This window comes from Microcaecilia unicolor, chromosome 5 (genome assembly GCF_901765095.1).
Source record: "Microcaecilia unicolor chromosome 5, aMicUni1.1, whole genome shotgun sequence".
NCBI lineage: Eukaryota > Metazoa > Chordata > Amphibia > Gymnophiona > Siphonopidae > Microcaecilia > Microcaecilia unicolor.
The window spans coordinates 212,136,720-212,150,187 of NC_044035.1; the positions used below are offsets into that span (position 1 = coordinate 212,136,720).

General features: G+C 48.3%; 1 protein-coding gene across 1 annotated transcript in view; it reads left to right on the top strand.

Moving 5' to 3' along the window:
* EXOC3L1 (exocyst complex component 3 like 1) overlaps positions 1–13,468 on the top strand; it is a 434,251-nt gene that overhangs the window by 89,288 nt on the left and 331,495 nt on the right. Inside the window, exon 2 of the mRNA XM_030203745.1 lies at positions 762–922. Coding sequence (XP_030059605.1) covers positions 762–922 — 161 coding nt within the window. The remainder of the gene's footprint in view (positions 1–761; positions 923–13,468) is intronic.

Genomic DNA, 13,468 nt, shown 5'->3' on the forward strand with positions numbered 1-13,468 from the left:
TTGATGGACACAACTATCCCACAAGTTCTGGAATAGTGGGGAGCTAGGTAATGGAAAAGCCCATTTCTACAAGCTTTCTACAAGCTTATCTCTGGAAATTGCTTTGAAAATTACCCTCCCTATGTTCAAAAGTAAAAAACACACAGTGAAGGTGATACAAAAAGAAAAATGAACTAGATGAAGTAGATAAATCAGCACAGCTTTAATGAAAACATCCAAAGACTCAACATGAATCGTGTTTCGGCCACACAGCTTGTCTCAGGAGTCTTAGAGCAGGATGAATTTCACTTACTCGAGTAAGCAGTGAACCGACTACTAATGCATGATCTGTGTTCTTTTAAAGGTGCATTAGATTACAGCATGAGATTTGTGAAGGTGAGTAATTGAAATTTATCCTGCTCTAAGACTCCTGAGGTAGGCCCATGTGTCCGAAACACGATTTGTGTCGAGTCTGTGGATGTTTTCATTAAAGCTGTACTGAGTTATCTACTTCATCTAGTTCATTTTTCTTTTGATGTCATCTTCACTGTGTGTTTTTTTACTTTTGTGCCTTGTGAGGGACTTAGTTCTTTTGCTTTTTGTTGATTTCCTCCCTATGTTCCAACATGTTCCCAGTTTATCACTTATTTCACGATTTTTCAACTGTCAGAGCACAAAACATGTTCCAATATGTTTGCTTTCAAATCAAAGCACAGACATCAGAGTCTTTCTCTTGTGTCTCCTGGTGTTGCTTCTGTTGACTTATGTTCCTTTACCTACAGATGAGAAGTGGCCAGAATTAGAGAAGGCAGAAAAGTTAGCGAGGGGGGCTGCCTTAAAATGGGCTTCTGGGATTTTCTACCGCCCAGACCAGTTGGAGGGTCTTGGATACTATCGGAAACGAGAAGCCCAGCGTAACAATTCCATCCAATCGCGATTAAAGGTGGGTAGTAAGGAGGAATGAGTACAGTATAAAATATACTGTGTGGGGATGCAGTGAAAGTGGAAACTTTAATCGTATGATCCCCAAAATGTAAGAAGTTATTGTTCCTTTGATAAATAAAGTATGTTATATTTTAATTAGGGCTGCAGTTTGATTAACATTTTTAATCGTGATTAATCGCACAATTAAAGGATGTTATTTATTTCTCACTGTAGCTCATTGTAACTGCAGGCAGGTCATATAACCCTGCATTGCCCCAGGTACAAAATAAGTACCTGTACATAATATGTAAACTACTTTGATAGTAACCACAGAAAGGTGGTATATCAAATCTCACCCCCCTTCCCTTCCCCAAAGGACTGATAATCTCCCTTCTTCCCACCTCCAGATCCAACATTCTCTCCCTTTCTCAACATTCTCCTCTTCCCCCAGGTCCATTATCTCTCTTCTTTCCTGTGGTCCATTCTCATTCTCTTTCTCTCTCTCTCTCTCTCCTTCCTCCCTCCCATTGTCCAGCACCTCTCTCTCCCTCCCCTCCACACCCATGAGCAGCAACACAAACTCAGTGGTGAGTAGCATTAAGCTCTTCTCGTGGCTTCTGGAGCTCACTGCCTCTGTCATAGCTTTCATCAGTGACCCCCTCTAGTCAGGGGCAGCAGTATGCCTTTTTCTTTGGGGGTGCCCAAGCTCTGCCCCCAGCTCCACCCTAGACCCTAGTACCACTGATGCTCACACTTTCCCCAGCCTTCCCCCACCATGCTCTGTTTATATATATTAAGTCTATCAGTAGAGGGTTTAAAAAAATTCTTCTACCCTCATCTTTTAAAGTGAACAAAAATATAAACTACTTTGTAAAGTCCTATTAAATCAAATATTCATGGTAGTCCATTATCTACCTCACTTGGGGAAAAAAAGGCATGGTTTATTTTTCTGTACTGTGCTCATTTGTCCATAATGTTATTTTAATACTGCTAGAATCCCCCCTCCACCAAAAAAATCTGTATTTAAAACACTGAACTTAATAAACTTTTGTTGATATCTTCAACTAAAATGTATAAGCACATTGTATCCCGGGCGTGAATCTTATTTGCTACTCAATATTCCTGGCTAGAAAGACAGCTCCTATTAAATCAAATATTCATGGTAGTCCATTATCTACCTCACTTGGGGAAAAAAGGCATGGTTTATTTTTCTGTACTGTGCTTCATTTGTCCATAATGTTATTTAATACTGCTAGAATCCTCCCTCCACCAAAAAAAATCTGTATTTAAAACACTGAACTTAATAAACTTTTGTTGATATCTTCAACTAAAATGTATAAGCACATTGTATCCCGGGCGTGAATCTTATTTGCTACTCAATATTCCTGGCTAGAAAGACAGCTCTACATGCAGGTTGAATTGAATGTAAGATCGAAATCTAAGTTACTGTGGGACAGGGTGTTGCCTTGGCCACTTTTACAAGTTGTGTGCCTGCCTGAGGCAAGAGGCAGGGTCTCCAAGCTCGCCATCCAATATTTACAGTGTTCCTTGTCATCAACAGCAGATGAATCCATTAACTGATGGGTTGTATCTGCCTACCAGCAGGTGGAGATAGAGAACACTGAAGAACCACAGTGACCCTAGGACGGCTAGCCCCATCTGCCTTCAGTATTTCTCTATCTCCCAGCAGGTGTGGACGTAGCTTGATCAGCTTCTGGATTTCTGCCTGGGGTGGCTCCTGTGCTTTGCAAGTTGAGCAGAGGTGTTGTGGCTGGTGGTGCCCACTTTAAAGGCATATAGGTTCACCCTTTCCCTGCCTTACCCATTCCCCCTTCCTCCCGGAGTCCCTCTGTTGCTGCCTGCCTCCAACTTTCCTCACAGCATTTAAAAAAAAAAGAGCACGCTTTTACTGCATGGCTGTTCTGAGGCTTTCTCCAGAGATTCTGGCTCAGTGCCGCTTGACTGGAGCTCGTTGACTCGGTCTTCTGAGGTGAGAGTGATGCCCAGCTCCTCCGGGGAGGTTCCTGTGGACAGCGTTCCGAACGGGGTAAGTTTTGGTGCGAAGCCGCCATTTTATTGCTATATTTCCGTCCAGTCAGGCAATGGCTGCTGAAGGAGTTAAGCGCTGCTCCCGCTGTGGTAAGTGCAGGCAGCAGCGGGGCTTTGCAGTACTTGCTCCTTAGACGCTCAAGCTAGTACGAGCATGGTGAGCGATGATTCTTCCTGCTCGATGGAGCTGGCAGCGGGCGCCATTTTGGAAGCGCCGCATGCCTCGACCCCCACGATGGTGGAGGAGTCTGAGTGCAGGGGGACACCTCGTTTCGAGGCTGCCAGAGGAGCTCCAACCTCCGTTTCACCTAATTCGGGGACAGAGGGCCAGGGTGAGATTTTCTCCCCTGAGTTTGTGTTACTGATGCATAAGGCCTTCATACTGAAAAGAGCTCTGCCGCAGGTGTCTGACACTGCGTTGCATCCTGGGTTCCCTCCGGGTGTTGATGCCCCGAAGAGGGTGCCTGTTTGCCACTGGATTTGGATAATCCCAATGCGGTTCGGATTTTCCACCGCGATGAGCTGCCAGCTCTCATTGCTGACGCCTTGCAGGCCCTCTCGATTGATGATCCTGCTGAAGGCGAGGCCTCCTCTGTTAATCTTAGGATGGCGAGTACTAAGAAGCCTACGCAGACCTTTCCTGTGCATGACTCCATCCACGAGCTTATTTCAGCTCAATGGTCTGACCCCGATGGGCCTTTGAAAGTGGCCAGGGCTATGGGTCAGCTTTATCCTCTGAGTAAGGTCCACTTGGCCCTTTTTGGGATGCCTAAAGTGGACACCTTAGTCACGGTTGTGACAAAAAAGACCACTCTCCCAGTAGAGGGAGGGGTCGCTTTGAAAGACATGCAGGACTGGCGGCTAGAATCCGCGTTGAAGCGGTCCTTTGAAATATCGGGCCTTGCCTTAAGGGCGTCTATTTGCAGTTCCTATGCAGCGCGCGCCTGTCTTTCCTGGTTAGAACAAGTGATGGAGCAGCCCGCGGAGGGTGCGGGATCCCTCTTTGAGGTTGCCCCGCAGATGGAGTTGGCCCTGTCATTTTTGGCTGACGCCCTTTATGATCTGGTCAGAGCTTCGGCTAAGCAGATGTGTGTGGCAGTTTCTGCCCGCCGCCTTCTTTGGCTGCGGCATTGGGTGGCTTACATGGCCTCTAAGCAAAGGCTGGTGAGGTTACCCTTTCGGGGCCTCCTGTTATTTGGGGAGGATTTGGAGAAGATTGTTAAAGACCTAGAGGATTCTAAGCCCCAGCGGTTACCTGAGGATAGGCTGAGGCCTTCTTCCAACGGTCCTGTGTTTCCCTCCTCTTCTAGACCTCGCTTCCGTGAAGCTCGCAGGTATCACCCGGGGCGCTCTGCTGGGTATTCTCAACGTGCCCATTTTCAGCAGAGGAACTCCTTTCGCTTGGACAAACATTCCGCAGCGGCCGGGTCCCGGCCAGGAGTTCAGGGGCGTGCTCCACAATGATGGGACGCCGGTCCACTCCTCTATTCCTGCAGTAGGAGGACGTCTTTCCCTCTTTCCCTCTTTCTTCGGATCAGTGGGTCCTGGACCTGATCAGAGAAGGTTACCAATTGGAATTCGGTGCCCCAGTGAGAGACGTGTTTTTGGAGTCCCGATGCGGCACTGCCATCAAATGGGCGGCAGTAGAGGAGACCTTGCAAGTCTTGCTGCACCTGGGAGCGGTGATCCCGGTGCCTCCCGCCAAACGCAGCTGCAGTTGCTACTCCATTTATTTTGTGGTCCCTCGAAAAGGCAGGTCTTTCAGACCGATCCTCAACTTATGACAAGTCAACGAGGCTTTAAGAGTGAGACACTTCTGCATGGAAACCCTGCGCTTTGTCATTGCGGCGGTTCAGCCAGGAGAGTTTCTTACATCTTTGGACCTCAGGGAAGCTTACTTGCACATTCCTATTTGGCCCCCACACCAGCGGTTTCCTCCAGTTTGCGATGTTGGGCCAGCATTTTCAGTTTCGGGCCTTGCCTTTCGGCCTAGCCACAGCTCCCTGTACCTTTTCCAAGGTAATGTGTTGGTAGCTGCCTTTCTCAGGCGAGAGGGTATCAGAGGTTCACCCTTATCTCGATGACTGACTCATCAGAGCGGATTCGGCAGACGAAAGTCGTCTTGCCACAGCCAGAGTGGTGACAGTCCTGCAGACTCTGGGCTGGGTGGTCAATATACTCAAAAGTCACCTGACCCCCTCTCAGTATCTCGAGTATTTGGGGGTCCGGTTCGACACAGCTTCGGGGTTTGTCTTTCTCTCCGACCACAGGAGGTGCAAGCTTCAGAATCAGGTCCGTCTGTTCCTGTGGAACCTCGACCTCGAGCTTGGGACTTTGTCCAGCTGCTGGGGTCGATGACGGCCACCTTGGAGGTGGTCCCCTGGGCAAGAGCGCATATGAGGCCACTGCAGATTGCCCTTCTCCATCAATGGTCTCCGATTTCCCAGGAATATCAACGCAGACTCACGTGGCTCCCTGTGGCCCGGCACAGTATGGATTGGTGGCTCTCCGACAGGATGCTGCGATGAGGGATGCCGCTCGCGCTTCCTTCTTGGTGCCTGGTGATAACGGATGCCAGCCTTTTGAGTTGGGGAGCACATTGCCAGGGAAGCTATGCTCAGGGTCAGTGGACACCCATGGAAGCGGGGTGGTCCATCAATCGCTTGGAACTGAGAGCGATATTCCAGGCTCTTATGGCCTTCCACAAGATTCTGAAGGGGCTTGCTGTCCGGGTTCTGTCAGACAACACGACAGCAGTGGCCTACATCAGTCGTCAGGCCGGCACTCAGTGCAGGGCCCTGGCCACGGAGGCCGCTCAGATTTGCCACTGGGCCGAGCTTCTGTCAGCAGCTCACATAGCAGGTCAGAGCAATGTGCAAGCCGATTTTCTCAGCAGGCATCAAATCGACCTGTTGGAATGGGAACTGGCAGAAGAAGTGTTTCTTCAGATTTGTGCCAAATGGGGGACTCCTGGAATGGATCTTATGGCGTCAAGTGCAAACGCCAAAGTTCCTCGCTTTTTCAGCAGAAGGACAGAACCTCACTCGGCGGAGTTGGATGCGCTGGCTCAACCCTGGCCCCCGGGCCTCTTGTATGTGTTCTCTCCTTGGCCCTTGATAGGGCGAGTCCTCCTGTGGATTCGACTACACCGAGGATTGGTGATTCTCATCGCTCCAGATTGGCCAAGGCGTCCACGGTATGCGGATCTCCATCGAATGATGGTGGAGGCTCCACTTCCTTTGCCTCAGGTTCTGAACCTGTTGGGTCAAGGCCCGGTGACTTTGGAGGATCCCTGCCGATTTGATCTTACGGCCTGGCTCTTGAGAGGGCGCAATTCAGAGATAAGGGCTACTCTAACAAGGTCATCTCCACTCTCTTGCAGGCCCGCAAGCGGTCTATTTCCACAGCCTATGCTCGGATATGGCATAGGTTTGAGGAGTGGTGTGCCTCGAAAGAGGTCACACCCACGCGGGCTACGGTCTCGCTGGTCCTGGACTTTTTGCAGGATGGCTTACAAAAAGGCCTGGCTTACAATTCCCTTCGGGTGCAAGTGGCAGCGTTGGCATGCTACCAAGAGAAAGTCTCTGGCTTGTCCCTTGCTGCTCATCTGGACATTGCCCAATTTCTCAGAGGGGAGCTTCGGCTCTGCCCTCCCGTGCAGTTGCCTTGTCCAGCCTGGAACCTGGGGCTGATGTTGAAGGCTCTCCAGCGTTCTCCTTTTGAGCCTCTTAAGCGAGCGTCTGAGAAGGATGTGACTCTCAAGACAGTCTTTTTGGTGGCCATTATATCAGCTAGACGCGTATTTGAGCTTCAGGCGCTTTCCTGTCGGGACCCTTTTCTGCAATTTTCAGAGTCCAGGGTGACGGTACGTACAGTGCCTTCCTTTATGCTTAAGGTGGTTTCAGCGTTTCACCTAAACCAGCCCATTTTCCTACCTTCCTTTCTAGGGAGGACTTTCCGTATTCCTTTGGGCAATTACATCTTTTGGATGTCCGCAGGGCTCTGTTGCAGTATCTACAGATGTCAAATGACTTCAGGACTTCTGATCATCTTTTTGTCTTGTTGACAGGTCCTCGACATGGGTGCCCGGTGTCTAAGGCCACTATAGCCCATTGGCTCATTGAAGTCATCTTTTCTGCATATTTGCTTTCAGGGCGGGCTCCCCCTGAAGCGTTTAAAGCACATTCCACGAGAGCGATTTCTTTTTCGAGGGCTGAAACAGGTGTCCTTTCTCTTCAGGAGATCTGTCGTGCAGCTACTTGGGCTTCTAAGCTCGCGTTTGTACGGCATTACAGGCTGGATGTGGCAGAGAAGAAGGACACACATTTTGGAGCGCAAGTACTGGCTCGTGGAGTTGCCTGTTCCCACCCTACATAGGGAGTGCTTTTGTACATCCCATCAGTTAATGGATTCATCTGCTGTTGATGACAAGGAAGGGAAAATTAGGTTCTTACCTTGGTAATTTTCTTTCCTTTAGTCACTGCAGATGAATCCATGATCCCTCCCTGTCTGACTTTGTGTTTTTGTTCAGTTCTTTCATGCAGATATTGCATCTCATCAGGAGGAGTTCTTATAGTTTCTACATGCTGTTCTATTGCAGGAGGTTGAGTTCGTCCCTCCTTTGTATGGTTATTGCTCTGGTTCTGGGGCGTTTGTTCGCTGTGAGGAAAGTTTATGTTATGTTACCTTTCTTATTCACTCTGCTTTGGAAATTTCAAATACTGAAGGAAGATGGGGCTAGCTGTCCAAGGGTCACTGTGGTCCGTCAGTGTTCTCTATCTCCACCTGCTGGTAGGCGGATACAACCCATCAGTTAATGGATTCATCTGCTGTGACTAAAGGAAAGAAAATTACCAAGGTAAGAACCTAATTTTCCCTTCTGAAATTATATGCCGGTACTTTAACACTTGTCTCACAATCAGCACTACCCCTAAGTCCGGCATCTTCCTGTTAGTCACGAGAACAGTGGTGTTCAGCAGCACTGTAATAGAAATCCTGTAGGTACTAGCAACCATAAAATAGTTTGCCTACCAGTGTTTTTGGAAGGTTGCCAATGACCGCCAGGCTTCGAATCTGCTGGCCTTTAGTTTATTGTTGAACTACTAAACATGTTTGGAATATGCATTATCTTTATTAGCTGTATTTAATGGTTAGAGCAACAGGGTGAGAAGCAGGGAAGTCAGGGTTCAATTCCTAATGCCACTTGTACATGTCACTCAACTCTCCATTGTCTTAGGTACAAACTTAAAACGTAAGTCCTCCAGGAACATGAAAACACCTATTGTACCTGAATTTAATTTGCATTGAGCTACTATAGAGAAAGGCACGAGCTAAATCCAGATCTAAAATCCACTATCACATTGTGGTAACATGAGCGAGGGTGAGCCATGGGGCCAGGTAAGACAAGCCACACACTCTGCAAGTTCTGTTACAACAAATAATATTTATGAAAGTGTTGGATAAGGGCTCCTGTTCACTTCACAGGAAAAGAGAAATCAGTGCTTAAACTAGTTCTGTAATATAACAACTTGGCCTACCTAAACATGGTGGTTGCAGGTTCTCAGCTTCAGGGTGGAGGTATCTGCAGTGAGTATCGCTGCTTCTCTCTGGACCTCCTTAACCTAGCTCTGGCCCGGCCTTTTATACTTCCTGGACCATGCCCTCCTGGTTTTACTCCACTTGTGTCTCTCCCCTCTTGGATGAGATCCTTGGGTTTCCTTGTTCTTAAGGGGAAGCAGCGTCTTATAGACTCCCTCACACACACATTGTCACGTTCTCAACGCAGCAATTAGGTTTGTGAACCCTTGGACCACTGCCGAGGAGCAGCAGCGGCAGGCAAATCACCCAAGCAAAAAGCAAGGTTGAATATAACAGGCAGGAACCACAGGATAACTAGAAGAGACTTTAATAGTAGGCAGCAAACAATCACATCCAGGCAAAGTCTCTAGGCAGGTGGCTACCAAAAGCAGTAATCAGGTCCAGGCAAAGTCTCTAGACAAGTGGCTACCAAAAGCAGTAATCAGGTCCAAGCAAAGTCTCTAGACAAGTGGCTAACAAGGGTAATCCATAAACTAACCAGAGTCTTTAGGCAGGCAGAAATCAAGAGATGTCCAGGAACAGGCAGGGTCAAACACACAGGAAACTTTCAGAGCAGGAACTCGAACAAACCAACAGGAACTCATGGAAGACCTTTGATACCAAGGCAAAGCAAGCAAGAGGCTCCCAGAAGCTAATAAGCCCCTCAGCAGCTGAGTGTCAGCTGCAGCAATCACCAGCCAAGTAAGGTTGCTGTTCAAGGACAAACCAGCAGAGCAAGTCTGGCAACCTGGAAAATCCGGACTGGACTCTCTGAAGTCTGGAACATGGAAGACAGCAGAAACCAGTCCATAGCAGCCACCAGTTTTGGCTACCAGCGGGCGAGGAGAGCACCCACATGGAAAGCAGTCAGAAACATGACATTACCTCCTCCTCAAGGCCCCCCCACTCTCCAGGGGAGATTCAGGTCTCCATGGGTAACAGTGGTGAAACCTACGGAGGAGTTTCAAAACATGACCACGGGTAGCTGGACTGGAATTCGGACTGGAAGCAATACTGGACCTCGGACTGGCTTCAGGTTCTTGGCTGGAACTTGAAGTCGGAGCAGACTCAGGAACAGCTGGGCTGGAACTCAAACTCGGAGCGGACTCAGGAACAGCTGGGCTGGAACTCAACCTCGGAGCAGACTCAGGAACCGCTGGGCTGGAGCTCAAACTCGGAGCAGACTCAGGAACAGCTTGGCTGGAGCTCGAACTCGGAGCAGACTCAGGCACTTGGCTGGAACTCAGTGCAGGCTCAGAAGCTTGACTGGAACTCAGAGCAGCCTCCGGCACTTGACAGGATCTCAGAGCAGACTCCGGCGCTTGGCAGGATCTCAGAGCAGGCTCAAGCACTTGGCTGGAATTCAGTGCAGACTCTGGAACATCCTGGCTGAAACTCGCACCTGGAGTGAACTCAGCATCCTCTGGACTGGAACTCGACCTCAGAGTGGGCTCGGCATTCTCTTGGCCAGAACTGCAACTCGATCCGGACTCAGCATCTCGATTGGCACTGGAACTCGGCAGCGGCCTGGCTAGCAGGGCCACTCGAACTGGCATCGGAGGCTCGGTCAGAAGCGTCCCTTGGACTGGACTCAGGGGCTTAACTGGCCGTGCCACTTGAACTGGGACCAGAGGCTCGGCCAGAAGCACCACCCGAACAGGAATCAGAGGCTCAATTAGAAGCGTCCCTCGAACAGGACTCAGAGGCTCAAGTGGAAGTGCTTCCTGGACTGGAACTGGAGACTCAGTCAGAAGATTCGCTCGGACTAGAATCAGAGGCTTGCGTGACAGTGCTACTTGGACTGGAATTGAAAACTCGGTCAAAAGCTTCGCTTGGACTGGAATCAGAGGCTTAAGTGGAAGCGCTTCTTGGGCTGGAATTGGAGGCGTGGTACGACACGCCACCCGGCCTGGCCTCAGAGACTTGGCTGGAAGCATCACTCGAACTGGACTCAGAGGTTGGCTGGAACTAACATCAGAATCAAAAACTGGACCGGAATCAGGCAGCCACCTTCTTTCAGCTTGGGCTTCAGGAGTATTCCGCAGGGCTGGCTCCGCGAGAAGTTGGACGTGGTACAAGAAGAGCTTGGTAGAGGGATCAATAGCAGAAACTGGGTTTCCAGGGACAACAGGGCCCCAGAGACGCTTTCTCTCTGCTGCAGCTTCAGGAGTATTCCTCAGAGCTGGATCAGACAAAAGTTTAATGCGGTACTCCTGGAGGGTCAGAAACGGATCCAGATCAAAAATTGGGTTGGACCTGGGATCCAAACTGGAATCAGGAACTGAACCGGGGTTGGAACCCGGATGGACAACAGGGCAAAAAGTCTTGGGCTGAAACCCCAGCTGGTAGGGTGATCTTGCCGAGCTCATGGCCTTGGTATTCTGTCATGTTCTCAACTAGGTTTGTGAGCCCTTGGACCACTGCCGAGGAGCAGCAGCGGCAGGCAAATCACCCAAGCAAAAAGCAAGGTTGAACATAACAGGCAGGAACCACAGGATAACTAGAAGAGACTTTAATAGTAGGCAGCAAACAATCACATCCAGGCAAAGTCTCTAGGCAGGTGGCTACCAAAAGCAGTAATCAGGTCCAGGCAAAGTCTCTAGACAAGTGGCTAACAAGGGTAATCCATAAACTAACCAGAGTCTTTAGGCAGGCAGAAATCAAGAGATGTCCAGGAACAGGCAGGGTCAAACACACAGGAAACTTTCAGAGCAGGAACTCGAACAAACCAACAGGAACTCATGGAAGACCTTTGATACCAAGGCAAAGCAAGCAAGGCTCCCAGAAGCTAATAAGCCCCTCAGCAGCTGACACTCAGCTGCAGTAATCACCAGCCAAGTAAGGTTGCTGTTCAAGGACAAACCAGCAGAGCAAGTCTGGCAACCTGGAAAATCCGGACCGGACTCTCTGAAGTCTGGAACATGGAAGACAGCAGAAAACAGTCCATAGCAGCCACCAGTTCTGGCTACCAGCGGGCAAGGAGAGCACCCACATGGAAAGCAGTCACAAACATGACACACATATTGTGAATCAATACAAAATTCTACAAAAGACACTTGATCTATATGGCAATTCTACTATACCATAATAGGAGTCACACAACAAGGCCCTACTTCGGAAATGGCAGCACTAGAATATCAATAAACCTACTGGGAAAACTAAATAAGCTGGATTAGTACAAATCAATCTTATAAAAACATTCAGTGCCTTTTTAACCACACCAAATACAAACAGACCCTCGCCAAGTACAGAATAAGTAACCATAAACTAAAAATAGAAATATATAGACAAAAATTAAACTGAACCTCCAGGAAGTCAAACTCTGCATACAGTGCAACACTGGAGAAAGAGAAACAGTGATGCATGTCCCGCTGTATTGTTCAAAATAAAAAGATGGCAGATATAAATTTCAAAAACTTATATTTCCACTCACTAAATTAAAAATTAATAAAAATGGAAAATAAGGGGATACTTTTTTAATTGGAGTAATTTAATACACTTTTGACTACCTAGACTAGATAGAATCCTGACATGAGGAAGGAGATTTTGGCCTCTGAAAGCTAGTCAAAAAATGTCTTTAGTCCAATAACAAGATACCACCAAATTTTCAGTTTATTATTATTATTTTTTAATTTTAATGTATGAACATTTAAAGTGGACTAAGATCACTACCACATTGCTTCACCCTAAATTAAAATAAAATTCCTTATTCTACCTTTGTTGTCTGGCCATTTAAATTTTCTAATCTTGTAGATCCCAGACTCTGGTTCCTACTTTCCTGTCTTGTCTTAGCTCTCCAGGGTCTCCTGTTGATTTGTTCTTCTTCTCTCTCCTCCTGTATTCTTTACTTCTTCCACACATCCATATCTGACACTGATCTTTTTCTTTCAGCTTCCTTCTGTTTTTCTGCTTCTTTGCCATTCAGATTTCATCTGTTTTTACTATCCAATCTCCCTTTTTCACTGCATCTACCTATAGCTTTCCATATCTTTCCCTAACAGAATCTCTCATTTTCCAGTCCTCCATTTACTGTTCCCTCTCTTACCTTGCCACCTAACATATGCTATCTCTCTCTCTGTCTCAATCTCCTCGCCCATCCAGCATTATCCCATCTCTCTTTCCTTCCCCATCCAGCATCTCCCCATCTCTCTCCTTCCCCATCCAGCATCATCCTATCTCTCTCTGCTTCCCCATCCAGCATTACACCATCTTTCTCTTTCTCTCGCTTCCCATCCAGCATTACCCTGTCTCTCTTTTTCTCTCGTTCCCCATCCAGCATTACCTCATCTCTCTCTCTCTGTCTCCTTCCCAATCCAGCATTACCCTGTCTCTCTTTTTTCTCTCTCTCCATCCAGCATTACCCCATCTCTCTCTCTCCATCTAGCATTACCTCCTCTCTTTCTCTCTCCATCTAGCATTATCCCTTCTCTCTCTCTCCCCATCCAGCATTACCTCCCTCTCTCTCCATCTAGCATTACCCCATCTCTCTCTCTCTCTCTCCATCCAGCATTACCCCATCTCTCTCTCCATCTAGCATTACCCCATCTCTCTCCCCATCCAGTATTACCCCCTCGCTTTCTAACTCCATCTAGCACTATCCCTTCTCTCTCTCTCTCCCCATCCAGCATTACCCCCCTCTCTCTCTCCATCTAGCATTACCCCATCTCTCTCTCTCCCCATCCAGCATTTCCCCCCTCTCTCTCTCTCCATCCAACATTCCCCCCTCTCTCCCCATCCAGCATTACCCCCTCACTTCCCCCTATCCAGCATTACCCCGTATCTCTCTCTCTCTCCCTCTCCTTCCTCATCCAGAATTGTATCAGCTCTCTTTTCTTTTCTCTTCTCAGCATTGCACCAGCTCTTTTCTTCTCCCTCTCCAGCATTACTTCATCTCTCTCTCTCTCTCTCTCTCTCTCTCTCCCCATCCAGCATTACTCCG